The sequence below is a fragment of the Zonotrichia albicollis genome, chromosome 11 (genome assembly GCF_047830755.1).
Source record: "Zonotrichia albicollis isolate bZonAlb1 chromosome 11, bZonAlb1.hap1, whole genome shotgun sequence".
Taxonomy (NCBI): Eukaryota; Metazoa; Chordata; class Aves; order Passeriformes; family Passerellidae; genus Zonotrichia; species Zonotrichia albicollis.
The window spans coordinates 12684711-12712495 of NC_133829.1; the positions used below are offsets into that span (position 1 = coordinate 12684711).

At 36.6% G+C, this 27785-nt stretch overlaps 1 protein-coding gene across 3 annotated transcripts in view; it reads left to right on the top strand.

Annotated features, from left to right (window-relative positions):
* UNC13C (unc-13 homolog C) overlaps positions 1–14047 on the top strand; it is a 167589-nt gene extending 153542 nt beyond the window's left edge. The window contains exons 33-36 of one of the 3 annotated variants that reach the window (XM_074549374.1): positions 2472–2619; positions 10700–10792; positions 11503–11662; positions 12545–14039. In XM_074549374.1, coding sequence (XP_074405475.1) covers positions 2472–2619; positions 10700–10792; positions 11503–11662; positions 12545–12830 — 687 coding nt within the window. In that variant the 3' untranslated portion in view covers positions 12831–14039. Of the gene's footprint in view, positions 1–2471; positions 2620–10699; positions 10793–11502; positions 11663–12544 lie in introns of all 3 variants that reach the window. The other 2 variants (XM_074549375.1, XM_074549373.1) reach the window with 2 other exon arrangements.
* The last annotated feature ends 13738 nt before the right edge of the window (positions 14048–27785 follow it).

Below are 27785 nucleotides of genomic sequence, written 5' to 3' on the forward strand. Positions count from 1 at the left end.
TTGCTATGTTTAATGATCAAAATACTGATTTCTTTTTTGTAATGCTTAGTAAATACAGCTTATTTAATAGCAAAAATACCATGGCTGCCCAGATAAGAAGAGGAGAATGGTAAAAATGGCTTGTGGTGTGTGTTCAGAAACTGGGTAGCTGATTGGGTAATGAAGGTTTTTGCAGGGAGGAGTATCTCCACTTATAGTCTTTTTTACTTTTCCTTTCATTTAATTCACTGAGAATCAATCATAATTTAATAGTGGATAGTGTTATTAATCCTTTGACAAATATAAATTAAAGTAATATTTATTAATCTAGAATATACATCGCATATCATCAATCTTTGTATTATGTAAAAAGAACCATAGCAATTTATATAACTATTTAATACTTTTCAGCTTAATTTGCAATTTACAGTTAGGAGAAGTGGCTTTCTGGCCTCAGTTAGCTCAGACTGAGTTCTCTGCTACCTCATTATGTCAGCCCAGAGACAATGTCCATTGATAATGCTGTCCCAGTTCTCGGTACACCCAGAGACCCTCTACAAAGAGAAAGCAGCACCCAAAGGGGCTTGGGTGGCATTTGGCAGCTTTGGGCTGACGCTGCAGCGCTTGACATCTGCCCCTTTCATTTGTCAGTGTGACTTGGAAATCTCTTGCGCCACCTACAAACCTACAGCGAGGAGCAAGAGCAGCAGGGGAATTATTTTAAGTTTTCCATCTCTAAGGAACTGGGCAATAACTGATCCAGCTGAATCTGTAAAATCCTGTTTACTCATTATTTTTCTATATTCAGTTCCATACATTAATGATAGGTTCACATTGCTGGCTCGCTTGCAAATTTTACCATTTATGGGAAAAACAAAAAAAAAAGTTTAAAACTCAGGAAAACAAGGGTCTTCATTTCTTTCTGTGACTATTAGCTTTCATGGAACTTTCAGCCATGTGCAGCTGCTGCTGCAGATAACATTTTACTGGGAGAGACAACTTCAAAAAAAATCACAGTAATTGTCACAATAGCAGGAAATATTAACAAAATTTAACTCTTGCTTATAAATTGATTATGATTCTTAGTGAAATCATGACAAAACTCTTGAGCAATTAAGATGAGAGTTTTTTGGAACATATTGTATAAAATAATTTGCTTGGAAAGATAGATTTATTCAGAACCTTTTAAACTGACCCTAACTGTCCCCATAGTATTAAAACAATATAAAATGTTGCTGCCTGATAACTTCAAATCCCCAGTTTTGCTCCTACCGATATTTTTTTCCCTTTAACAGTCAGTAGACAGCAATACAGAAATGTAAATAATTGTTATGAAAAATTTATGTTTCATCTCCTGCAGAATCTTGAGAACTGGAAGATTAAATGTGTGCACTAAATGCAAAGGGCATATGTGGACTGTAGGTCTGAGCTGTCCAGATAAGCTGGGATACAGCATTTACTGGAGATGTGTGTATGTGAACTGGAATGTAGATATTGCATTTATTCCTTTGGCAACACTGCAAAAAGGCAGGGAGAGTAAATTCTGCTTACAGTCCCCAAGATTCCCTGTACACAGTGGACCAACGTTGCATCTCATGAAGCAGTCATTCTGTTCCTGAAAAACACTGTTTATTTTTACTAATTAGCCATTAATGGGAGCTTTATTGATCTTGAGACTTAGAACTGTAATGGAGGTTGCAAATGCTTTGCAAGGTGTTTGAACAGAATGAAGGTATTGTAGCACATTTATCTTTTCATTGTGGCTAACATGTATTAATTCATCAAACACTGTCCTGTACAAAACTTGAGGAAAAATTCTTCTTTGTGGGAGGAAAAAGAGAAGAATCTGTCCCCTGATTTTTCTGAACTCAGCTTTGGGATTGAACACATAATATAATACATTTATATAGATTGTTTTTATCTATATAGTTCACATAGTCAGCATGGCATCAAAGTCATAAGCATATTTGTTTTTCCAAATCTAGCTCTGCCCATAGAACCAGAAGTCCTCTTCTCACACCGCTACTCTAAAACTTCACTCTCTGGAGTATTCTCTCTGAAATTTTTTACGAAGTTCCCATTTCCCTAAAAAGTAATATATCCTGTATATTATACAAGCACTGGCTTGTAAACCATGCCTTCATTTGAGAGGGGTTTGTGATGTTTTCGGGTTTTTTAGCTAAAGAATTAAAATTCATTCTACTCTTTGCAACCTAAAAGAATGCTTCAAATATTTTCCAGTTTTGGCAAATCAATGCTTCAGATCATGAAGACCAAAATCAAAATTTTGCATATTTCTTCTCTTTATGCTTAATTGTTTTACCCTTGGAAAGAAGCTTTGTATTATGACAGTTATCTCAGAAGCTATAATAAATGTAGACATTCCTGTTGCTACTTCCAAACATTCATTTAAGAATTTTACTTGGAGTTGTATGTCTGTAACTGAGGCCTTTTTTTCCCCTGTGAACAACCATATTTGTTTTTCATTTTAGCAATACTTCCATGCTGGAGGAAGTGGGCTGAAAAAGAATTTCCTGGAGAAGAGCCCAGACCTGCAGTCCCTCAAATATGCTCTCAGCCTTTACACACAGACCACTGACGCCCTGATAAAGAAGTTTATAGCCACACAAACTTCCCAGAGTAAGTGATCAGTAAGGGACACAGAAATGCATCCTATTATGTTTTAAATGTTCTAAATTGTTGATTGCAGATTACATTCTCTACCCCCTGTGGTATTTTAGAGTTTATTGACACAAATTTGTCCATGTGATGTTATTGATGTTATCCCTTCTCTAATGCTGATTTTGGGGCTTACCTGAGGGCAGTTCCTTTGGGGACTTGTGACTGCACAGGAGGAAGAACCCCTGAGCTCTAGGGGCGCACTGAGCACCAGGGTTCTTTGTAGGAGCACTGCGCACATCATGTTCCAAGCTGAATGTTTTCTTCATTCTCAAAACTGAACATTTCTGCACCATAGTAATCTTTACTAGATTTCTTCTGAATGTAATGAGCATTTGTAAAAAATGACCTGCCTGTCACTTCATGTCTTTGGGAAAGAATACAATTTATTGATATAATGAATTACCCGGCTCCAGCTCATAAGAATCAGAAAGTTTTAATTGGACAGTAAAGCTGGAAATAAATTGCTTTTACTTCTCAAGTACTATATGTTACTCGCAGTATAAAAAGTATGAAACATGAGTTTTGCAGCTTGTCCCAAGACTATTTCTGAGGAATGATTTCCTAAGCTGTTTCCATATTAAAACTGAGATCTCTCTTAGTAACTCATATATTAAAAATGCAAAAATAGCTATAAAACTCTTATATGTAGGCAGTAGAGTCCTTTTTTTCCCCCTCTCAAAAAGAAAGAATTAGCAATATGGATCCAAGCAGAAAATTGTTACTTCTAAGATTATTTTGCTTTTCTTTAACACATACCTTCATTGTAGCTTCAGGAGGAAAAAAATAGTTAAGTTGTAGCCATAAGTGATCTTTTACAAATCCTCAGCCACAAAATTACATTTTCTTATTTTCATCATGATTTCAGCCTGAGGTCTGTGCTCATTTCTGTGCACACATTACTATTCCTATATTTGCACACCAGTATTGTTAGAAATGAAGCCACTGGGAATGAAACTTAAGGAAAAGTGACTCAAAACTTTTCATTATCCTTTAATGCCTCATTTAAAATAACTAAATCCTCATCTATTATGATTTCCAGCCTCACAGCTATAACTGTATTATTAGCTTTTAATTAAAATGACTCTGTTTGCAAATCAGAAATTTTCTCTGGAATATAATTAGATATCTGGCCTATCTTTTCCACATTGCCAATCCATTATCAATAGACAGTTGGATATAATTTTAAGCTCAAAGTAACGGAAAAAATAATTTTTTAAATGTAAAGAAAGTATCTATTGTATAATAACTATGACTGTAGATAGAATTGGATGCTTGGTTTGCCTGTAATGACCACAAGAATCAGACAACTACCAGGTTACTTTTACCCCCAGGTTAAGATAATTTGTCACTCACCATGACTAAGCTGAAGTTATTCTAAGAAACTGAAGAGCAAAAATTTTCCTGATTGGCATGAGAAGGGGGAGTTAACTCTACACACAAACAGAAAGGCCAAGGTTGGAATTCATGATCTTGGAGGTCTCTTCCAACTTCAGTGATTCTCTGATTCTGTGATAATGGCTCTGTAAAAGTGTGTTATGTTCCTTGATATTCCCTGTGTTCGTGCAGGATCACATTCAGTAGGAATAACCAAATTATCCAGCACTATGTTCCTAAAGAAGGATGTTTTCTTGAACCAGAGTTTTGTTTCTCAGCCTTTGTGCCCACATATTCCTACAGATCTTGGCAACATAGAAATTTTTGTAAGATAATAATAATAAAACCATTCCTAACGTTGAAAATGGTGGCTCAGAGATTCATAGTTTGCCCTGTGGTGGTTTCAATAGTTGAAAGCACAATTCCTACTGCCTTTTTCAAATGCATCATGAGACTGCATTGTTACAGTCATGTGCTCTAAAAGCAAATTATTATACAACAAGAATAATTAAATTAACTTCTGTAATCTTACTCTGATGATTGTTCTTTTCAAAGCACCACTATAGATTCTCAAGAATTTTCAAAACAGACAAGTTTTGGAATAAGTAAATGACAATGAGGAACATAATCTGACAGTAACCTTTTCAGTAACTGAGGTTTTTCATTTTATTTTTCTCCATATAATGATTTGTCATGGTTGAAGTTCTTTTCCAGCTGTAATGATTCTATGCTGATGAAAGTTGTAAATTTAATGCTCACTCAGTGTTGTGAACACAAATCTCTAACCAACACTATGAAAATTAAGGATAAAAGAAAAATGTTGTCTGATAAGTAGAGATACAGACATACAGGTACTAGATTAGCTTTATCAGTGACATGGCTTATTAAATACCTGCCTTTGTGCTTGGCAGAGGAGGAGGGAGAGGTTTCTCTTCAGCTGTTATCCCAGATCTGCCACACAATTCCAATGTGTTTGTTTGGAGATTAAATCCTGTGGAAACTCTGATCACTACAGATTTTAACATTGGTATCAATAGAATAGTGAGTGGGATATAATCTCTGACTGCCCCTTTGTATAAACATTTCCAGAAAATTGCTAAGCACTTGTCCTGTTCTATTCCCAACCCACCACTGTGTAAATCATGCAGAGCAACATTTTCTTTTGCAAATAAATTATCAGTATTGTTTGTTGGGTAATTTTTTTATAATAACACATAAAATGATTTACAAACTAGTAATGAAATTTATTTCCACCTATCTGAACTTCACATTTAATATTACCCAGACAGGATTCAGCTGATTCTGCAGTGCCTGTTGTAAGCACATTCATCTGGATGAGTTTTGTTATTCAATCATACACAAGTGCTGCTTCTGCCAAGAACCATTCCATAGAGCATAGTCACTGCTGGAGTCTCTAAAAAGGACATGGATACTGACCTAAAGGATTTTGCAAAATCTGAAGGCAGTTTGGTGAAGAGAACTGCGTTCCAAAGCCTTAGTGACCAGTATTTAACACACTAGGTGGTCACTGATACCTTTGCAAAGAGCACATAAAACAAAGCCAGATGAGAATCATGTGCCATCAGTGCACCATTAGACCTGAGGTGCAGATCTCAGATTGATTTTATTTACTCTGGCCTAAATTGTCACTTTATTTGTGCACTAATAATAATAATAATAATAGTAAACATTAGCTCATGCTGTAAAAGGGTTTCCTCTCAATTCAGTTACAGGATAACATTCTTGAATACATTCAGATTATTGTATGGATTGCTTTCAAAAGCTTTTAACTAAACCATTCTTTGTGTGCTTGAGCCAAGCATGAATCAGTTGTAAAACAGCAGCAAAGGGCCAAGCCTGACCTGCACAACCCAGCTCAGTTGCAGGAATTTTTGGGGGTTCAGTGCTGTAGGGCTGGGACCCCATGGTTGGTTCACAGCTGAAGGCAGGCAGCAGCCAGCCCAGAATTTCAGAGAACACTCCAAGGCTTCTGCAAAAGACCATGTATTTTGTACATTGACAAGAGCTCTAGACAAATTGGACAAATTTCAGGTCAGGCAGGACAAGATCATTTTAACTTGAGCTAAATTCAACCACATTTTCTCAATCAAGACAGACCTCCAAAAGCCAAAGGATAAACTCTCACTGTACTTCTGCTGGCCTATTGCATGAACTGTCCCACTCCATGGTACACTTGACTTACCCTTAGTCTGTGCTGAGACCAGTACTGGTGAAGCTTCTCTTAAGTCACTCCTGAAAACAGGAGAGAAGCAGTCACCTTTTTAAGTTGTACCTTCCCCTTTTAAATGACTTAAAGCAAATCAAAATTAAATGGCTATGGTTTAGTTTAGCAAATGCCATGAATCTTCAGTAATTTCATAAACTATAGCCAGTGCTGTGACTATTTACACTTGTGTAGCATTAACACTAATAACATTTGAACAAATATTATTTTAATTTTAGCAAACTGCATAAAAAGACAGTCTCAAATAGAGTTTCCTGAATTAGCTCTCATTTATTGCCACTAATTTTTCCAAAGTAAACACCACTCTTGCATGTAAAATGGTTATTTATTGGACATAGGGAAATATTTTTTCTTACAAATTTTACAGCAGCTCCAGTTCACAAATGTTGTTAGAGAATAATAAATGCATAATGGCAGGATTCTGCACTATATTTTTTGTCTTGACTTAAAGTAGTTTGTATCACTTAAGCAGAAAAATCAATACTCATCTCACAACACAGAGCTCATACTGCAAACCCTACCTGTGTTTTTATAAGAAAAGGCTCTGCAGAAAAGGCTTTGCTTCACTGGTCTGATTCAGATTTTTTCATTCTTACGCCAGAGAACTGCAAGCTAAAAAGGCAAGACGTACCTGAAAACAAGAAAATATAATACTCGCTTTCATTAGGTAAATATGCTTATCTCTAAAAGTAGCTCCATCCTTTTCTTGTGAAGTCACCAACACAGGGAGGGACGTTACACATTCAAAAATGAAGACAAATTATTTTCAATTGCCAAGCCAAATTCAGTTCTGTCTTCCATTGCAACTTGTAGTTGTACAAAGAAAAGCATAACCTCAATATTTCATAAATAAATGGAATTGCATTAAAACAATAATCTGATAGTAACTATAGTTTAAACAAGCAGATAGGTGACATCATACTATAGAAAATAAAAATTGCTTAATCTGTTTAGCAGCTCTTATAAGCAAAAAAGAAAGACCTTTTTTTCTTTTGCTTGTCAAAACCATTATATTATTAACTGTCATATTTTGAAAGCTATACCTGTATTCTAACAGGAAATTTAAGTCCTACAGAGCATTTCCAGTTCTCTCATAACCCATACTTCAGACAGAATTTAACTCAAGAAATAATCCCTGCTTCATCCACTGTAGTTTCAAATTGAGGTCAGAACCATGTGTTACACAACCTTATTTCATGCCAAAAAAAAAACCCAACTGCATTGGAAGCTAAAGAAATCAGCACACTATTGCAAGCAACAAACAGAAAATATAAGAACAAACAAAGAAGAAACTTGCTGAATTACATCTAATAAAAGTACTCCAGCATATGCTGATAGCAAAGCAAATGCACTCAGAATAGTGGCAGGAAAATAATTGTTTTTAAAGTACATATAGTTAAAACCAGACCACTGGTAAAGCAAAAGGTCTTTACAAAAATATTCACTTAAGATGCTTTCACATTTGAAAATTTCTGGTTGTTCCTTAAATGAAATAGTAAAGCACCTAAATTAGAAAAAAGTTGTGTATCAGTTTCCTCTAGGTCTTCAAGAAAATAAACACAAACTACAGGTATCCATCAGTTATATGATATCATTCCAGGTGCTGAATAAGGAGGGATAAAAGCCTGACTTCTAGGCCTTTGTAGTCCCTGAGGAGCAAGCATCTTTGAGGAGATATTTTTATTCTTTACCATTTATTTGCTGTGAAAGAATGACTGCACTTTAAATGCACGTGATCACTTAACCACCCACCAGTAAGAGGATGCTGTATTTTGAATAGTATAAATATACCAACAAATAAAATGTAAAGCAGATATTAGAGAGCAAGCAGTAATAATTAAACATCCATAAGGTTTTCAAACGAGGCAGAATCATTTATGAGTTTGTTAGCCTTCAAATGAGTTATATTACAGTACTAAAGGAAGAAAAGTGCAATCATCCTCTGCAGTGCATGAAGAGATTTATTGTCAGCTAAATTGGCTTATTAAATGTAGTAGGATAAATGGACCTTTCTATAGTGCAGTCAGAATCACTAATTCCTGCTGTGACTATTCAAGAAGTGGTAGCAAAAAAGAAAACAAAACAGCAGAACTAGACAGATCAGAGGCTTCAGAATTAAGCACCCTAGCTTTGAATGTCAGCAAGAGATGGTGTAAGCAAATACTAAATGTCCTGGAATTGTATCTCTAGTTTGTTCAGCAGGTTAGAAAGAGAATGATGGATGGGGTGATTACTGAAAGAAACCAAGTTTATGTTCTAGACTCCACTAGAAATTGTCTGTGCTCACTGGGATGTTCTGCAAAGGAGGTTTTCTCAGCAATACTGGATGTAGGGTCATTTCAATGTCAACTGCTTTTAGTATAAAACTGGATGATGTTTTGCACAGATTTCTTTATAACCATATCAAGCAGCAGCACTGTACATACAAGACTATTCATATATTTGCAGTACTGCTTGGAGCACTGTTGTCAATTATGGACTACCAGGAGAAGGAAAGAGACACTTATTAGGAGACCTTTGCAAGAATATTCTGCATAAGTTAATAAAAAAGTTGAAGAAAGAGAACAAGTCTAATCTTACATATTTGTAGATTCTTGTCCTGTTGAAATCGTACCTGACATTATTAGAGATTAACACTGCACACTTCACTACTACCACCATCCACAGGCTGCTCTTAAGGCTATCAAATAAAAATGATAATTGTCCTCTTTTAAAACTTTCCTGGGGTTTTGGGTTGGGGTTTTTTTTTAAGCTAGAGGCTAAAATACATAATTTACACCAGCGGATCATTTCAGTGATATTCAGGATCAGCTTAACTCATCCTCCACTGCAATCAGGGGTATATTATTAAATTCTTCAAAAAATTATGTGATATGTATTGTGAGCAAGCCATAGAATGATTCACCAACTCAGAGCTTCCATATAGTACAGTTTTAAGTAATTATCCAAATACAAGAAACTTAATTACTGCCACTGAAGCTAAACCTCTTGTCATTAAAAAATTGATGTCTAGTAAGTTTCTTATTTACATGGTAGTGGTGGTCCAAACCTCTGACTGATAATGAAATACATCTAACAGCAAAATTTGTACAAGTACCCTGCGATCGCTATATTTGAAAAATACGTTCACAACAATTCCAAGCCAAACTTACCTGAAAGTTTGGAAATGCACAAGAATGTTTAAATATTCTGAGCCTGTTAAATAATCACTGAATCTCCACATTTTGATAGATCAGGTAACAAAAGGCTTGTTCTCTGAAGCAGTAACACTTGGGGTAAGAGTATTTGACCTTGCAATGCTCATGCCATGTAGAGAACATAATTACAGATCAGGGCAAAGCGGTGAATAAACATCACTGGAGAGCTCATTTCTAGAAAGCCACTGGTGAGGAAATCCAGGAAAGAAAACACTGCATGGTAAGAGAAAAAACTGCCCTAGTTATAAACTAATTTAAGGAGGAAAATCACTTTCCCCATTATTATTACACAAGACACCCCTCTCTCTTCTCTGTATCCCTTCCCTAATTCCTATATGAAGTGCTGGAAAAATTCTAAAGGAATGCTTTCTTCTCCTCTTGTATAGAGGGATAAAGAACCAATGAGTAAGGAATTTTTGTATAAATAAGAGGAATATAAAATCTTTTCTCTGCTACCCACAGAAATAGCAGCCAGTTTAAAGGGGTAGAAATTTACTTTATTATGTGGTTCACAGGAGATTACACTGGGGAGCAAGTGCAGTTCACAGAATTCAACACTCGCAGTCATCCAATCAAAGAACAAGTAAACATACTCAGTTTTATTTATCTTCTACTGTTACAATCTGATATATTGTGGTACATTTCAAGACAATATTTAAAGTGCTTTTAAAGATTCATTCTGTACAAACTGACTTGCAACCTCCCCTGTTTCTCAAAAGCAAACACTTTAAAAAATAAGCTCCTGGTTCTCCTGCCATCCCCTCAACCTTCTTTCATTTTTAAGCCCCTCTGTCTGTGCCAGTGCAGAACTGCAGTAATTTGTTGAGACAAAACTTTCAGCAAAAGATTCATCAATAGAGACATAGAAGTAACTTTCCAAACCTACATTTAGCAGTAAGATTTGTGGAAGGTACATGAAAAGCTTGACAAACCCACCAACTTTGGCATTTCGAGATGCAAACACATCTAATGACAACCAGAATGGAAAGTTCCAGATGAACACGATTTTTTTATTTCACTGAGGCACTTTCCACAAATATTTGCAATTATCCAGTTTTTTGTGGCAAAATCATTTATGAATCTGTAACTGATTCTCACTGAAATGTGAAACACATCAGAAGTTTTGAAGTGTTTCTAAAGGAAAGTACCACTCACCTTTGGGTGTCTATTTCTCTGGATGCATTGAGAAGCCAGCTGTGCTAACCAGTGATTCTTGTTTCAGGTCAAACTGCTAATAATTCAGTGGGTGAGATATCTGTACAGGTGGATATCTCTACTCATCCTGGAACTGGTGAGCATAAAGTCACTGTGAAAGGTAAGTTTCAAACAGCCAACTTTAAAAAGAAAGCAACAACAAAGACCAAACCTCCAAGCCCTACATCCTAAGTCAAACATACCAGTACTAAAATAAAAAATGACAGGTATTACAGTACTTGAGAAACTCTGAGTACACTTCAGGTGATTAGGAGTGCACTTTTTCCTTGCTCAACATCAGCAGAAACCCAGATTATGCAGGCAAGTACTGTCTATGCTTCTCTGTCTAGATAATTTAAAGTTAGTATATAGACTTATAAATTAAAATGTGCCAAATTATACTTCTCAATTGCTTGTACATAATTCAGCTTTTAAAAACTATAGCAAAGCTGAGTGGTGAATGACTACACCAAGTCTTATGAAGCCGCATTTTTTATAAAATGCCTTTATTCTGTGCAACCTGAGTTTCAGAAACACAGGATCATTCAGATTAGTATAAGCTAATTTTTTTTAATTGCAGTGAAGGTAGCAGGTAAAAAGAAGCTGCAAATGTAAAGGATTTATAAAATACAAGTTTACATTTGATACTTTTGAACCCAAAAGTAGTCAGACATCTTCACTTGGGAGGGAAGGGACAAAGCATCTCCTTACCAGGTATTCATATTCCATAGGAAGGCTCTCAGGTCACCTTTCACTGGCTATACCAAGTCATACAGGGTAATTAATTGGAACACCTCCAGTGGAATTGCATCTAACTTCATTTCTTTATAGTTGTAGCAATCAATAACCTAAACTGGCAAACAACAGCTATGTTCCGGCCGTTCGTGGAAGTTTGCATACTGGGTCCTAAATTAAGTGACAAGAAAAGAAAACATGGAACCAAGACAAAGAGCAACACCTGGTCACCAAAGTACAATGAAACTTTCCAATTGTAAGTCTTTTATCTCTAGGAGTTGCATATTTTTTGAAAAATTCCCTAAAATACTTTTGCCTTTAAACCATTAATAACAAAAAAACATCCTAATATAGATATATAGACACCATTTCAAAATTGTTTACTAATTTGTGTCTTTGTTGTATATTAAACTGAATGGCAATCACCAAGATTTCAGTCCTACAAAACCTGGTTAAAAAGTATAATTAATTTCCCTACAGAGGAATAATTATTTCTATCCCTAGGAATCTATTGGCCTATGTATTTTTTTGGACAGACGCATTAGTGATTATTTCTAGATAATGCCTGTAGAGATATCAAAATGTTTATTGGGTTATGCATGTGTTAATAGTATTGTTTAATTTAATCCTTAAATCAGTAAGAAGCTTCCACCTAACCTAGAGTTTTAAATTCAGTACTTCTCTGCCCTTTCCTGAGACCAACTTATTTTCCTCTCCTTACCCTCCAACCCTGACTAAAATGAGTTCATTGTGTCTCACCACAAAGCCCCTTTTGATGCCTGCTACCAGGGATTTTCTGTGCATTTTGAAGCTGATTTAAAGAAATGGTGCTGACAGCTGGGGAACCAGCTGAACACTTTTTGTCCTTTCCAGGGAAAGGTAACTGTCTGTTCCAACTATCGAAGGAATTCTGTTTCTGTTCAGGCTGCTCAGAACAGAGGCTCCATCACCAATCCATCTGAGGGGGTTACCTGTGTAGAAAGTTTAAAAGTAGATAACCCGTTGTAACAAAATGGAACCACAAAACTTAAAATACCACTCTCGCTTTAATTTGCCCAAGATTTCTAGAGCAAATTAATTCCTTGGGGGATATTAAACTGAAGTCCTTGTTCTAAATTCCTATTGTTAATCCTCCCAGCCTGCTGGGTAACGAAGATAAGCCAGGAGCCTACGAGGTGCACCTGTCAGTGAAGGATTACTGCTTTGCGCGGGAGGACCGCGTCATCGGCATGACCGTCATCCAGCTGCAGGCCATGGCCGACAGGGCCGGCTGCGCCGCCTGGTACCCTCTGCTCAGGAGCATCTCCGTGGATGAGACTGGCCTGACAATCCTTAGAATACTCTCTCAGAGGAACAATGATGAAGTTGCTAAAGAATTTGTAAGACTTAAAACAGAAACGAGATCTCCTGAAGAAACGGCCTAAGATACCCAAGTACTGCAAGATTGTCACCGCCAAGAGCATAAATACAACGCTGTTGTCCGACTAGTGCATGCATGTGCAAATCTGTGGGAATGTTTAACTATGTTTTCAGTGTTTGCCAGTACTTATGTACTATATTTGCAAGGTATGTCAAGGAGCTGTATATCTTTTATACATATTTTGGTCTTTGGTAAAGTAATTGTTCCAATGAAGTGCCAAAACTAAGATTAAGAGTAAATGTTTCATCATATCTTTTTAAATGTTGATTTCACCTCATCACAATTTGATTATTTTTTACCATTTATTAATAAGCAAGTAGCTTTTTTAATTGATAATAGGTTATCGCGGTTAAACTGTGTTGCTTATTCTAAATTAAGTTACATCCCTTACTCTTCTTTTAAAAATGAGGTGTACCTAGTTTTCTTCAAACTCTCATGTTATGCAAGCCTCATTTTAGGTGTCTTACTGATGACTTTTTCTATCATTACTACAGATGCAGTTACTTATAGAAAGTGTTTGTAATTTTATAATTACCAATATAAAGTAATGATTTTTGCATAAAAACTGAAAAGGATGGAAATATTTTATGCTAATCTCTTTTTCCAACCTTTCATAAATATCACTGTGAAGAAATGCTGTTAAAGCAGGTTCTCAAGAAGCTGTGCTTATCAGAGTTTGTTACTGATGTTTGATATCTTGCGATAACTTTGTTCTTCAAAACTGCCACGGTAATATCATATTTGTATTAAAAGAGTAAGTCAGTATCTGTAGAAACAGGTTGCTGTACAGTACAGTATATGTGCTTTTAAAAAGTGATTTTTTTAAATGATATGGTACTGTACAAGGGGTAGTAGTTTGGAATATGTAATGCCGGTTTGTGGTTTGTTTCTAGAAACTGTTTATGAGAAGAAAAGATGCTGTTAGCATTTTCACTCAGAGTTATTAACGTTGCTTTACATACTTAGCTGTAACATCAGTTAAGTGCTTTATTTCTTTAATTTTTTTTAGAAAAGTTCAACAGTTTGTACTTATGCAACATTAATATGTATTGCACTAAAGCAAACTCTGTGTCCTGTAAATATATTTAGTGAGGAATTGTAAAATAAAGTATGCAGAAACTGCTTTCCAGTTTTGTCATTTGATATTATTTATGTAACTCTTGGTTTTATGTGCATGTGAAGCCCATGGAGTGGGCTTACTATATAGCTTTATAATATATTAAAGTATGATTTGCACTGTCTGGAATCTGGCTGTTTTATAAGTGTTAAATTTGATATATCAGTGTCCTAAAAAATTTAATTAATTAGGTAGGTATGTATATATATACACACACATATAAAAAAATGGTGTGTAATGCCATACATTTGTCACTGGTTTTGCTCACAAGTGTTTCTCATTACACAGGTTGGAGTTTTCAGCTTTGCTTAGGGAAAAAGTAGCTAAGGGAAGGGAGAACACATAGTTTGTTTGCTGATGTCAGCCTTCTAAAAACCTAACACATGACTCCATGCACATAAACCAGATTCCTTCCAGGAGATACTGCTTAGATGTTTAGACGAGATTTTAAGGTGTTTAAATACCCTCAAATTTCTTCCCTGAATACTAAAAATTAGATTTATCATAAGTATATTTAGACATTTAGAGAAGTTATGCAGCGTCTTTAGAGAGTTAAGAACACTCCCCTAAGATCATAGATTCCAAATTGTGTTTCTGCCAGGTATAGCCCAAAGTTTCAACAGTAGGCACAGACTCTGTTTACAGTTAAAAAGATTTGATGTAAGAAAACATCAGCAGACTCAGTTTCAAATTCAAAAGGAAAATAATCAAGAGATGACGTTGTTCCTGGTACAGAAAACTGTTGTGGACAAAATGCAAAAAGAATTCCAGAATATGTCATTTTTAGCCCTGTGAATTAAACCAGAAAGGCTAGAGTAAACAGCTTCTGGTTTTTTTACCTGGAGCACTTTCATCATATTTTTCTGTGGTTGTTTATTCTACTGTAAAACAGCACACATTTTAGTGCATAATGTAATCACCACCACTTAACTGTTTATCCCCGAGACTGGGGATGAAGGAATAACAATGAAATCAGTCAAGGCAGGCAATTACTGCTTGTAGTGGTCTCCCTCAGCTGCACACAGCAGAAGCAATCAGGCAAGCTGGTAAAACCATCCCTTATAATCCACAGCTTTACACAGTACTTCAGTGTTTCACTGTTTCTCACAGAGAAATATTTATAGATCAAAAGTTGTCATGTGGAAGATAAGAGGAAAAAGTATTAACTCTACAGCACAGGACTGCTTTAAACCTTGTTCTGAATCAAAATACAAGTACATGCAACAGTGGAGCACAAACATTGGACCTCACACATTTCATGAAGTCAAAATGATTGACATGGAAGAGTTTTCAGTGCTGTTTTAAAAGCTCTTATAATCTATTTTAGGAAAGTAAATATCCCATTTTAAAAAATCAACATATGAGAATTTTCTTAATTCAGCTGAGCTAACCTAAGCAAACTGACAGCTGTTCCTGCAGCTTCACTTCTCAGCAACAATTGATGCAACCAAAATCCTACTTGGAATTCCATTTGCATTGGTTAGTTAAGATAGCAAATATACATACATGCTCTTAGAGAAATAAAGGAGAAAAAAGACAGCAGAGAAAAGCAAGATTAATTTGAGAACAAATTTTCCATTCTCCAAGGAACATTTACTACATGGAAACCATTTGATGTGCACCTGAAAAGATACATTCAGTGAAGTCTGTCATGTGACAGCTCTTCAAGTCAACTGACAGTTTTACATAAAACTGTTCAATAAAGACTGAGAAATATTTCCCTTTTTATTTTGTTTGCTAGGATGAAAATGTAAGAGTCAAATACAGAAACTGAATTAAATTTTCCTTAAAGCAATTTTTAAGCTAATATCTGACAAAATAAGCAAAGGTGTAATGTATTAATTAAAATAATATAAGAAACTAAAATTAGCAGCTATTCTGAATCTCAAACAGCTTACTTAAAATAGGTTTTTTTTTTCCTAATGCCAATTGAGATGACACCTGAATTAAGAACCCAGTGCTGGAACTGGCCTTTGCTTTGCATATGGACACTGAACTCAGGAAACATCTGTGAGATGGGACTGGATGTGCATAGTTCTTCATAGCTTTTATGTCTTCTGGAGGCTTAAATTTGCATCAAAATAATCAATTCATGGGTGTTGGGCTATCATCAGGAGGCTCAGCCAGTCCCAGCAGCAAAATATGAAACATTTTTTTAAATCATTTTGTCTGTATCCTGAAACAATCAGGATTCTTTCATACAGAATTCCTGGCAAGTGCAAACGCCACCATTTGGCTTAGGTAGACATGACTCTCGCGATTTACTTGAGAAGCTTACAGAAAAGAATAATAATAATAGACCAATCATTTCTATTGTTTTTCTTCCATTTGTTTTACCAGTTTTCATTTATATTCTCATGCTAGTGACTGTAGAAATCAAATTTGTAGATAAATACTGTAAACAGAAGAATAATTTACCATTACTGTATTAGTCTGAATTAAATACACATTTCTCACAAATCCCTTGAAATCTAAAGACCTGAACAAATATGAGGAGAATACTAAGTTATTGTATTAAATTAAATTCAGCTAGCAGACATAAAATCAACATAAATGGATTCAACTTTATTTGTAAAATGCAGCTGGGCAAGTGTTGGAAAGCATTCAGCTGTATACACATGCTTATTTTGACGGTATTCTCATATTATTTTGCATTTTGGCACCAGATTTGTGTGATTGACTTGTACTATGAAAAATTCATATAAATAAATCTTCAGGAGATAAATTCTAAATTTTTTAAAAGAAATTATAATCAAGACCTGATACAAACACAAGACAAACTAATACGCAGAACTGGGATATTCTAAAACGTGTCACTGTAAGTATTGGCTAAAAGAAAGAAAAATTACAGTTTGTGTCTGGAAAATATCTGTTTCTCCTGGGTGTTCTATGCTGAATGAATGCACACACACACTGCAGAGTATTAATGCATTTCTAAATGATGCATCTATAAAAGCTAAATTGAAGATAAACCCAATAGGCAACCAAGTGAACAAAAGTATCTTTTTAAACAGAGTCTGTAGCTGACAGCTTACCTAAACAAACTTCCTAAGTGACTCAGCCTATGACCATTTCATTGAAAGAATTCAGTTTCATATTTCAAAGACTCCAGCAATTACAGCTGAAAGCCTTCACTATCAGTTTAGCACAATGAATTATTCACTGCAGAAGATGAAATAAGAAGTGGGCATATTGTATACTTTGTAGTGAAAGCCATTAAAACATCATAGATGAATTTTCAACTAAATAAATACAAGATAATCAGAACAGTTAATCCAAGGAAGTGAAGCCTGCTCTTTAATATTTTTCTGTTATTTCTACACACTGCAGTCCCAGGCTCCAACCTGCACTGCCCTGGACTCTCACATAAGTTAACACCCATTTCTCTAGGGGGTTTTCTGAGCAGTAGTCGGAGTTCCAGGCAAAGAGGACAAACCAGGGAGCAGCTCAGGCTACAAGAACATCTTCTTGAGCTGTTCCCAGCTCTGCTCTGTAAACTGGATACACACTGTTGTCTGACCAAATACACCAAGGAAAAAACAAACCTACACTGGGGTAAGCACAATGGAGCTGTAACAGACCACACTGAGGCAAAAATCAGAGATCTCCATCTTTACTTGCCCAAGATACACAAGAGCTGCTAACAGTTACTGAGGCAGCTCTAACTTGCATTCCATTCAGTTCTAAGAGGGCCTACACATTTTGTTCACTCATGTTTACCCATTTTAGCAAGAGGATTTTTCTTGCCAGTGACAGCACGGACTGCAGTGTGAGTTAAGCCTGCAGGCCTGAGGTCATGGCAGTGAGAAAACAAATGTCAATTACTGACTAGCAGAAACAAAAACTGAAAAGGAATTGTGAATATGCAGTTTACAGTAGAACACTAATGGAAAACTACAGCAGAGTGAATCCATTCCCCTTTTTTAGATAGCAGCCCCTGTATGATGCCTGCTAGATGGACTTTAACTTACAACACGTGGCAGGGCTTTGCCCATAGAAACCACCCAGTGCTTCTGGGCATTACACAGCAGTCAGACATAAAAAACACTTCACAAGCAAATTGGATGCCCAGAATGGCTGGACTGTATGGGAATATATTCAGAGGAAAAGATGGAGAGGAAAAAAAAAGAGGAATGGATGTGGAAAAGGGCTGACAGGGAATGTGGACTCTGATGGCGTTCCTTTACTCCTGGCAGAACCAGAAAAGGCTCTGTGGTACCAATATGACACAGAAAGGTAGATTTGTCTGTATTTTTGTCATGTTCTAGTCTAGGTCAAGAGTTACTTCTGTTGATTTTAATTTCAGTAGAGGTACAAGACAGAATTTGATCCCTGAGAGGGTCTCCCCCCTCTTTTTGTACTAAGTGGAATCTGAATAAATGTGCTCTGCATGTCACTACCCTCTGTTACAAGAAGATAAACGTATTCCCAGCCCAGAAGCCACCATAAACAAGTTCAAGCTACAGAGCCTGCAGATATTATTTCCCTGAATAATAAATATCCAAGATACAACAACATCAATGAGGTGGAATATTCTCTTGAGGAGCTTGAGAAACAACAGCAATTTGGATCTAATGATGCATCAGTGTATCAACATGTGAATTTGTACCCAGGAGACAAAAATAAATCAATATGCCCTTAAAACACTATCTGCATTTCCTGTGTAATTTGCAGAGGAACTCCTGTGCCAGACAGATTCCCCAGCACAGTGTCCACTCTGAAATCAGGTCAAGTCCTTCGTTCTCCCCTGCTCAGCAGTAAAGACAAAGCATTGCAGTAACTACTGAAGCAAGCTGGAGTCAGTAGCAGCAGTGAACTTAACTCCTACCAAATATGCTCTGTGATGTCCAACAGTCCATATAAAAACAGCACATCTTCCATTTACTGTAGAGAACTTCATTTCTGATCAGGGAGAAATTTCATAGCAGAAAAAATGGAACCAAAGAATGCTGTTTACACTTCGCAATAACTTACTACACTTATTAGATGGATACAAGGAAGAGTGTAACTAAGTACATATCCCCCTCTGTCAGAAGGAAATAAAACTTGCACACAAAATTCATTGCATGAATTGAATCTCTTTAAAAGAATAAAAATAATAAATACATAGAAAAATACTCATAAACAGCTTTCAATTTTGGCAAGTGTTGTTATTTAGACTGGCTGGCTAAATAATCTGCGAGAAGGGGTTAAATCTTTGTCAAACACTCCAAGTGAGCTATTGAGGCTAGTGCCAGCTGAGAGAGTCCTGTCTGGCTGGATGCAATGCCTAGAATCAGCTTATTGAAACACAGACCAGGTTTAAAATCCAGCATGTCAGACATTGCTAATGGAAACAAACACAGTCAACAGCAGTATTTAGAGAATAGCATCTGCTTTTGTGCAGAGAGCAAAGCAGAGGAGATGACAATTTTCTCCAGACAGAGGAGAAAAGCCTGGAACAATATCATTACTTCCAGCAGCAGCTTGTGGATGACAGTGTTAAATAAAATATCACTGAAAAAGAGATACCTAAAAACCAAAACAAGAGACATTGCAGTAGGAAGGGCAGAGTTGAAAGAAAGGGGCCCATGTAACAAAAACTGTGCTATTCTAAATCAGACCTGCCACCTAGAGAGTCCTTTGAGTCCTTTAAACTGTAAATTATTGAAACAGACTGATAGAGGATAATTAGCACACATCCATATACCAAGGTGACTGTGAATAACAATAAGAAAGAAACAAAGGGAAAAACCAAAACATCTCTTCAGACCATCCTGGAAAGGAGTTATAGCAGAAGGAATAAAGTTCTAGATTCATTTTGAAATTCCATTATAAGAACACTTTCAGTATATTTTTAGCCAATAAATAATAGGCAAGCAGTGCAAGAGACTTTTCCCATTCTTTCTGCCCATCCTCCAAGCTCATAAAAGGTTTGTTACCAGAACATCTGTAGAAATTAAAAATGGCTTCTGAACTCAGCAGTAACAAACACAGCACAGCAACTTCTGCTACGTAAAACTATAGTCATACAACATTATAATACCAAATCAAAGTACCAAATCAAAACCAAAATCAAATTACAGGGACATACACAGGTCCCCCAAAACCACCCATATGAGTTGACTCTGTCCAGTCAGAGGTAAGAGCAGAGTGAGTGAAGAGGCTGCAGGGGCGCCTGGTCACATCTTCCATGGTGCTTTGAGCTTGTGTGATTTACCCACAACCATAATCTTCTGGAGGCAAGAAATATCCCATCATTCACACACAGAAAGACTGAGGGAATAAAATTAAATTTTTTGTTGAAATTATAAAGGGCAGGCAACAACATCAGAATTTAAAGTCAGGCAGCCTTAGATTCCAAATTTATGCTCTAAGCATTGCACCTTGTTTTTCACCCAAGAAAAGAGAAAAAATTCTATTACGCCAAAAGGCTGAATACTCTCCAAAATTCACAGAACTAAATTCACAGAACTATTTAAATTCATTAAGCTAGAAGTGCAAATTGGCATCCAAATTTAAAATTAAAAACTGCCAAGATTTTAATTCAGATTTAACATGCTGTCTGATCTGTGATTATACTGAATTTTAAATTAAGTTGCAATGAGCTGTGTATAATATTTTCCTCCAAAAAAAAAAAAAAAAACAAGGAAGAAAGAATTATGTGCTTGTGGTTTAGTGGAGGGGGGGTTGTTTATTTATCTTAGCATTTAACATATAGAACAACAAAGAGCACATCTGGTACAGCTATACTTTGCATAGGTCAGCTATGATTTGTAGAAATGCAATCAGAGGTAGATATTTTGTTGAAAAGGGATTCCTAAGGTAGATAAGGCATCAGCCCTGGCTGCCACCATCAGCTCTGCTGGGTCATTCTCACTGACCAGCCCAGAAACTGAGGGGGCTTCTCCTCACTTCTCATCAATGCAAACCAGAACTAGGATGCTGCTAAAAATTATTTGAGAACATAAAACCCAGAGAACTCAGGGCCACTTGAAAATATCACTGAGCATCTCCACAAGCCCACACACACAATAATCAGGATTTGATAAATCTGTGTCAGTGTTCAAACAGGAATAAGAGAGCCTGCAAGTCTTATTAGTCTGAGCTCTTCCCAAAGCAATTTTCTGTTTCTTTATGTAAGAGAATCAACTGGAAACCAGTCTTCCCTACAACTCTAAAAGCCCCTAAGTCCAACTGAGACAATTTTTATTGTTAATCTTGAATTTTTCCAGTAATTAAATTGTAATGAAATATTAAACATGATATGGTAAAGATGATCTATGAGTTTTAGAGAGCAGGAGGCAAGTCTGCTGGACAGTGAGGACTCAAGGCAATTCTTTTCATTAAAAATATATAATTTTTAGTTATTACCCAGGAGGTGCTCTTATGTTATGAATTAAACTTCACAGAAGATTACTTAGATTAAAAATAAGATTTCTTCAATCATTGCTGAAGCAATGAATTCCCATTGGATGATCCTGGGATAGCAGAATAAATATGTATGAAAAAGAAGCAAAGGCTGCACTCTGGCAAGGTTATTCTGTCAGCTGGCAAGAGTTACACAGCACAAAAAACCTTTTCCAAAATTAAGTTGAAGGCTAGCTTTAACTATCAAAGTAGTCAACTCCTACACTTGAAAAACTGACATCAGTACTATTTAAGTAGTTTGGTTTTTTCCACAAAATATATCTGAAACATATATCTGAAACATAACTTGTATTTACACAAAGTGGGTTAAGTCCATTTGGAGAAGGCTGCATCTATCATGTGGTGTCTGGGTACAGATATTTTAGATTAAAAACTTGGAGAAGAAATAAACAAATTTCAAGTAGTGGTTAATACAAGGACTTGAGAAAGAAAAAAGACCAAGGAAGAAAGTTCAGTTTGAAGCTTGTCAGCAAAGTTATATACAAAATATATTCATTAAAGATTATTATTAACATAGGATTACATAGCATTATTTCCAACTGTATTTACTTAGTATAAAACTAGCTTTAAAGTCTTGACTACCCCTCAATTTCTTTTCTAAATAATAACTCACAGTACTCAGGGATACTGTTCTACTGTTCCAAAATATGCTCAAGGATGACCCTGAAGGAATTCTGCATCTGCCCTTAAAGGAGTATATCTGACCAAAAAAAAAAAAAACCAAACCTGTTTTGAATGTGTTTGTATTATATTGAATTGTTTGTATTACATTATATCTGTCCTTCATTAATTATGAAGAGTCAGAAACGCACTGAGATGGCTCCTACCAGACTCATAAATCTGACAAACCTCATTTGATGGTGATGGAGGTGACAAGTGCCAGACTCCAGCCCTGGATGAGCCTCTCCCGCACTCCCAGCTGCTGGTGCAGTTTGGCAGCACAGGGGAGCCCCAAGAGCTGAGCCTGCAGCACTGCCACAGATAACCCCAGAGCAACTAAAAGGGGCTCCTGGATACATTACTGAACACCCTTTGCATTTGGAAAATCAAACTCACCATCACCAGGACACAGAAAAATACATTCTGAAAACCAAAGAGAAATTCATACAATGTTCTAGGAAACAAAGAGACAAAACCAACAAAATTATCAGAAACACATTCAAAAAGTTAAAAGGAAAAAACCCAAGCACTCTCATTGCCTCGACTGACATTTAATAATTCTGATTATTTTAATATATTTTAACATAACTTACTTGTTCATTTATAGATATTTGCTAATTTTGCTAGTAGATTCAAAAGGAAAAAAAATTACCAACCTATTATTTTCAAATGGACAACTCTTCTTCAAATTAGATGTGAAATAACACAGGCTCTACATATAGAGCAATTTTTTCCTCAGTAAGTACTACGTTTAATTAATATTATTATAGAAAATCATGTTATAATTTCCCTGACCCTCTCTAAACATGCAGCAGCACAAACACTTTCTTTCTAATTGTTTAGAGAATACCTAATCCACACATCAACCACTATAGCCTCCAGCCACAAGGCACTCCTTTTGTTGGATTTTAAAAAAAAACAGTTCATCATTTCTTCTTCTCAGCTCAGCTGCCATTAAGTCACGCATCAGTTTCCTTTAATCACAACAACACAGCATTCCCATGTCTTCACAAGGGTTTTAAATTCTGGCTCAGCTGTGCTGCAGCACTTTACATACTCTTAAAAACTATAAATGAGGCAATACAGGCTGTCAGTCTCACAAGTAATTGCAGATGCCAAACTGCTAACAGCTGGAATCAGGAGTTCAGCAGTGCTACCCGAGCCCCTGCCTACACCAGGAAACACATCCAACAATCAGCTCACTACTGCTGACACCATTTCCCCCCAATGAGCCTGAGATCAATGCCTAGGTTTGCATTTCCAAGTATGAAGCAGGCATATATGAAGTGTTATTTTGCAGGCATGCTCTGAATTCCTGCTTCCCAGAACAGATTTCACTGAGAAACATTCATACAAAACACAAATGTAGCAGAACCAAGACACTCATCTTGGAATTTTTGCACCTCTAACAGGCAAATGTGAAAAGAGAGGGATCTTCACATTTATAGGTGAAGTTTACAGGCTACACAACCAAGCTGAAAAAACACCACATGAGGAACTTTTTGGTTTTTTAACACCACCGAGAGGTTGCTCTGAAACTGCATGGCAAATCTCTGAGGAGCACAGAGAAACTCCTGTGCTCAGATACTCAATGTTCATAGCAATTTCTTAGTGAAGGTTGAGTGGACGCCACTATTTCCATCTGGTAAGGGAAAACATCATACAGATAGAATTTCTTTTTTATATACAAGGCCTGACCTATTCCTAGTGATGCTTAATTGAATCTTTTTTCAATAAGCCTTTTTTCACTTGTCACTTTCACCTGACTTTAAACTCTTCACTCCAAGGAAAACCTTTGCCAAAATAAGCATTTTCAAAACAAAGAAACAAAACATTTAGGAAACATTTCAGGCAATTTTTTCTTAAACCAAAGACACTGATTTGTTCATCAAGTGGAAGACAGAAAGGTGATACTGGAAAGAAAAGACTGTCACCTTTCCTTTCTTCTGTTTACTGACTGAGGGTACAATGAATGGTGTTCAATTAAAACCACAGAATGAAGGATGCCTTTCTGGAAGTGCTAAAAGCATTGAGGAGAAGTTCTACAAAGTCAAATCCTCCATAGTGGAAGCTTTAGAAAGAACAATAGTTATTTATAGACAAAAATTGATCCAAAAAGGTGGATCAGCATCTGGCACAGAGCTTGGGGTCATGTAAGAAACCAACTCTTTCATTCAGGCTCCCTATAACAAAACTACAACCCTGCCATCACAAACTTCTTTCCTGGTTGCTGGACACACTGACAGGCTATTTCTAGACATCCAACACTTATCAGGACCTGATTCTTCCCTATTCTGAACTCTAAGAGCAGGATTAAAGAAAGGTATAAGAGAATCACTTAAATTTCTACACCTCTTTTGTACTCTTCTGTGCTGGTATGGATAACTGTTTTGGTCCAAAGCAGCAGGGAATTATATCCTCCTCACACTGATGGCAAAAGACAAAGGTGACTTTCCAACCTGGACTTCAGCAGCCACCTGTCAGCAAACCTGTCAGAGGCATGTCCTGTTTATTGCATTTTGGACAAGTACTCTTACCCTGCCCTGTGCAAATGGAACTTTATCATTCCACAGACTCAAGGGATGTTGCCTTCTTTTTGAATGTGCCAAAGACACTCACTCCCCATGAGCTGTGAGGCAAATGCCTTCACCGGGGAGCAGCTCCTCAGGCTGAGCCAGGACCAGCATGTTCACAGTCCTGATGTCAGCAGGTAAAACTTCAGGTGAAAACATGGGGCACTCCAATTGCTGCCAGAGGCCAAGGTCACTCTCTGCCCACAACAATATTGTTTAAAAGACCACAGAAACCTGAGTTCAAATAATTAAAGCACCTGAAGATTAAAGGATCTCCTATAGGTTTCAAAGCAGTGATCTTTGTCTGACTGAACCAAATCCAAGACATTTTTCAGCGGCCTGTCCTTGATTGTCTCACTATGTGTGGCTGAAATTTCCCATCAGAAAATAGAATGAATTTCAGCCCTGAGGTTAAAACACATTTTGAGACAGGGATTTCACATTACAAATGCTTCATTCTGAATGCTGTTGTGGAGTTCCCAGCCGGGAAAAGAAGGGGCTGTGCGACTGAGGAGAGAAAGTGTGGGCATCTTGTTTTCAAGGAGTCACTCAGATCCACTTTGAGTTCATACAATCCAGTCTTATCTTTTCATAACCAGGCCCATACCACTTCAGAACAGCCCTGAAATGTGGCACAAAGCTTCTAGATTCAATCAACCACCAGAAACTGAATGTGCAGTCACTGCCTTAGCTTCCTATCCTCAAGCAGCCACTATTTCAGGAAAATTAGGATACCCTCCTCTGCAGCACAGTAGAAACACTGTGCAGTTATAAACAAGGTAATAATGCAGAGATGATGGAGTTGGACACCATTGAGGAGATTAGCTCTAGTGCTTGTGACAAAAGTAATATGCAGAAAATATTGCTGCGTTGCAACACAAAATCCCTGCAAAAACAAGTTATATTCTGGCACACCAATGAAAAAGCACTCACAAACAGTGCTTGGGTTTGGGTTTTTATGATGCTGAACAATAACATAATTTGATTTCATTACCATTCATTGCTGTGTAATTGCCCTAATTTCCACAGTAGGTCTGGGGATGAACAGAAGACGTTCTCATATTATCTGACTCAGTTCCCCTTTACTTTCTGATACTTTTCTCCCTTTTAAGCCCTAAAAAACAGCTCCAGTCATTTACTGCACAAACAATTTGACACTGCTGTGACAATAAACAATTCTTATCCTCCACAGACCCGGTTTGCTCTGGTAACATTCATTTGCAGAAGGAGGATTTCTGAACGGCATCAATCTGAAAATCTCCCAAGAAAAGACACCTGCAAATCTACCAAGGTTTGTGATTCTCCTTGATGAAACAGTGGCTCAGGAACACAGCAGGATGAGCCATCCTGTGCCTTTTGAGATATCTCATTACAATGTTTTAGATCTCAAGGACGAGCAAAGCTTGTGCAAGAAGTTTTATTGTGCGTTTTCCAACTCTAAATAAGAGAGATCACACACAGGGGAGGAAAAAGAAAAAAGGAAGAAGAAGAAGAAGAAGATCAAGAACTGAATTGTGGTAGACACAGTTCCAAGGCCTGAACCTCTGAGTCAAGGCAAATAAAAGCTGGATTCAGCTGGATGCAGGAATCTATTATGGAAGATACCATCAACAAATTTGCTGTACAATTAGATCCCAGAGTGAAGTCGAAGACTGGGAGTTTAGGACTGTTTGTGCTTTATATAATTCAATTTATGATGTAACCAATCCTGGCAAATATTTGCCATTAGAGATTATATTAGCTGTTCTAGAAGTCACATAAATAGAATCAGTTCTTAATTAGGCTCAGTACAACTTAAGAATTTCACCATCATTTGATATTCTTGAAGCATGCCCACAAAGAATTTAAGCATCAGGAAATGCCACCTGCTTGGAAAGACCCAGAATACACAGCATCACTTTTTTTTCTCTTCTCCTTTCTTTCAATTTAATTTTACGTGATTAATCAGATGCATGATTCCCAGCTTTCTACAAACTGCAAAGCAAAGGCATTGCTATCATAAAAAGCTACTTTTGCATAATCAGATAAGATTTAGCATGCCATTCATCTTCATTATACAGCTGATAAGCAATTCCCAAGTTGCATGGTTTACTTCTCCAGCATGCTGATTGGCTATTATAAAAATAAACATGTTTTGGAGCATCCCAATATGTCCATATAAATAAACAAGAGCTGAAATATAAAAAGGCTGGTAAATAACTATTTAAGCACAGTATGTACCATGGAAGGATATATATGTCAGAAGCAGCAGAAGTTTTCCTTTTTTTTTCCCAAATATACCTTTATTTGAACTTCCACTTGCTTATACACAGAGCAGTTCATCTGGCTAATGGGCATTTCAGAAGATGAAACGTGCAGACAAACTTCACATACTTCCTGGAAAGATGTGGGGGGGAAAAGTGCAAAATTCACCATAAATATCTACAGAAAAAGAAGAGGCAACCTCAATATCCTGAAACCTCTTGACCCCAACTCCTCTCCAAAGTCTGTCTCAGTGTGTAGAGGGAAGAATAAAACTAAATATTTCTGATAAACAGAACCTAACATATTAATGATTATGGAATCTATTCAATTTAATGTTATAACATCTGCTCCAGATACAGCCAACATAAAACTGGATATTGAAAACTCAAGGAAAACCAGAGCAATATTCAGCGTAGCAGCACAGCAGAGGCAGAGTTAATCATTGCTGTACATGTAACTTTGGGAAAACTACCACAAAATTATTTTATTTGTTCATACACCAAAACTGTATAACAAGATAATTTATACTCAAACAAACAACAGAAATTCCAAGAGTATAATTAAAAAAAAAAAAAGGAAAAAAACAATCCAAAGTATCACTAAGAAGCAATTGCCTCTATCAACTTTAGTAAATACTCCTTTATCAGATTGTAAAATATTTGCTACTGATGGCTGCCTGTCCTTTGGGCTCTCTCTAATCATCACCAAAAAGGTTGCTTAGGTGAAAGGAACACTGCTATGTTTATTTTAAAAAAAAACACAGAGTATTCATATTGATGAATTAATATTTTTCTCTCAACTGACACAATACTGAATTACAAGATGCTCCTGCTCAAAACTCTTCCCTCACAGCACCTGTGAACATTTCATCTCTCCAGAGACCTGTTACAACCTCCCCAGCTTTCCTTCCTGAGCTTTATTCTTCTGCAAACTTTGGAATTTAGCCTGAGGAGCT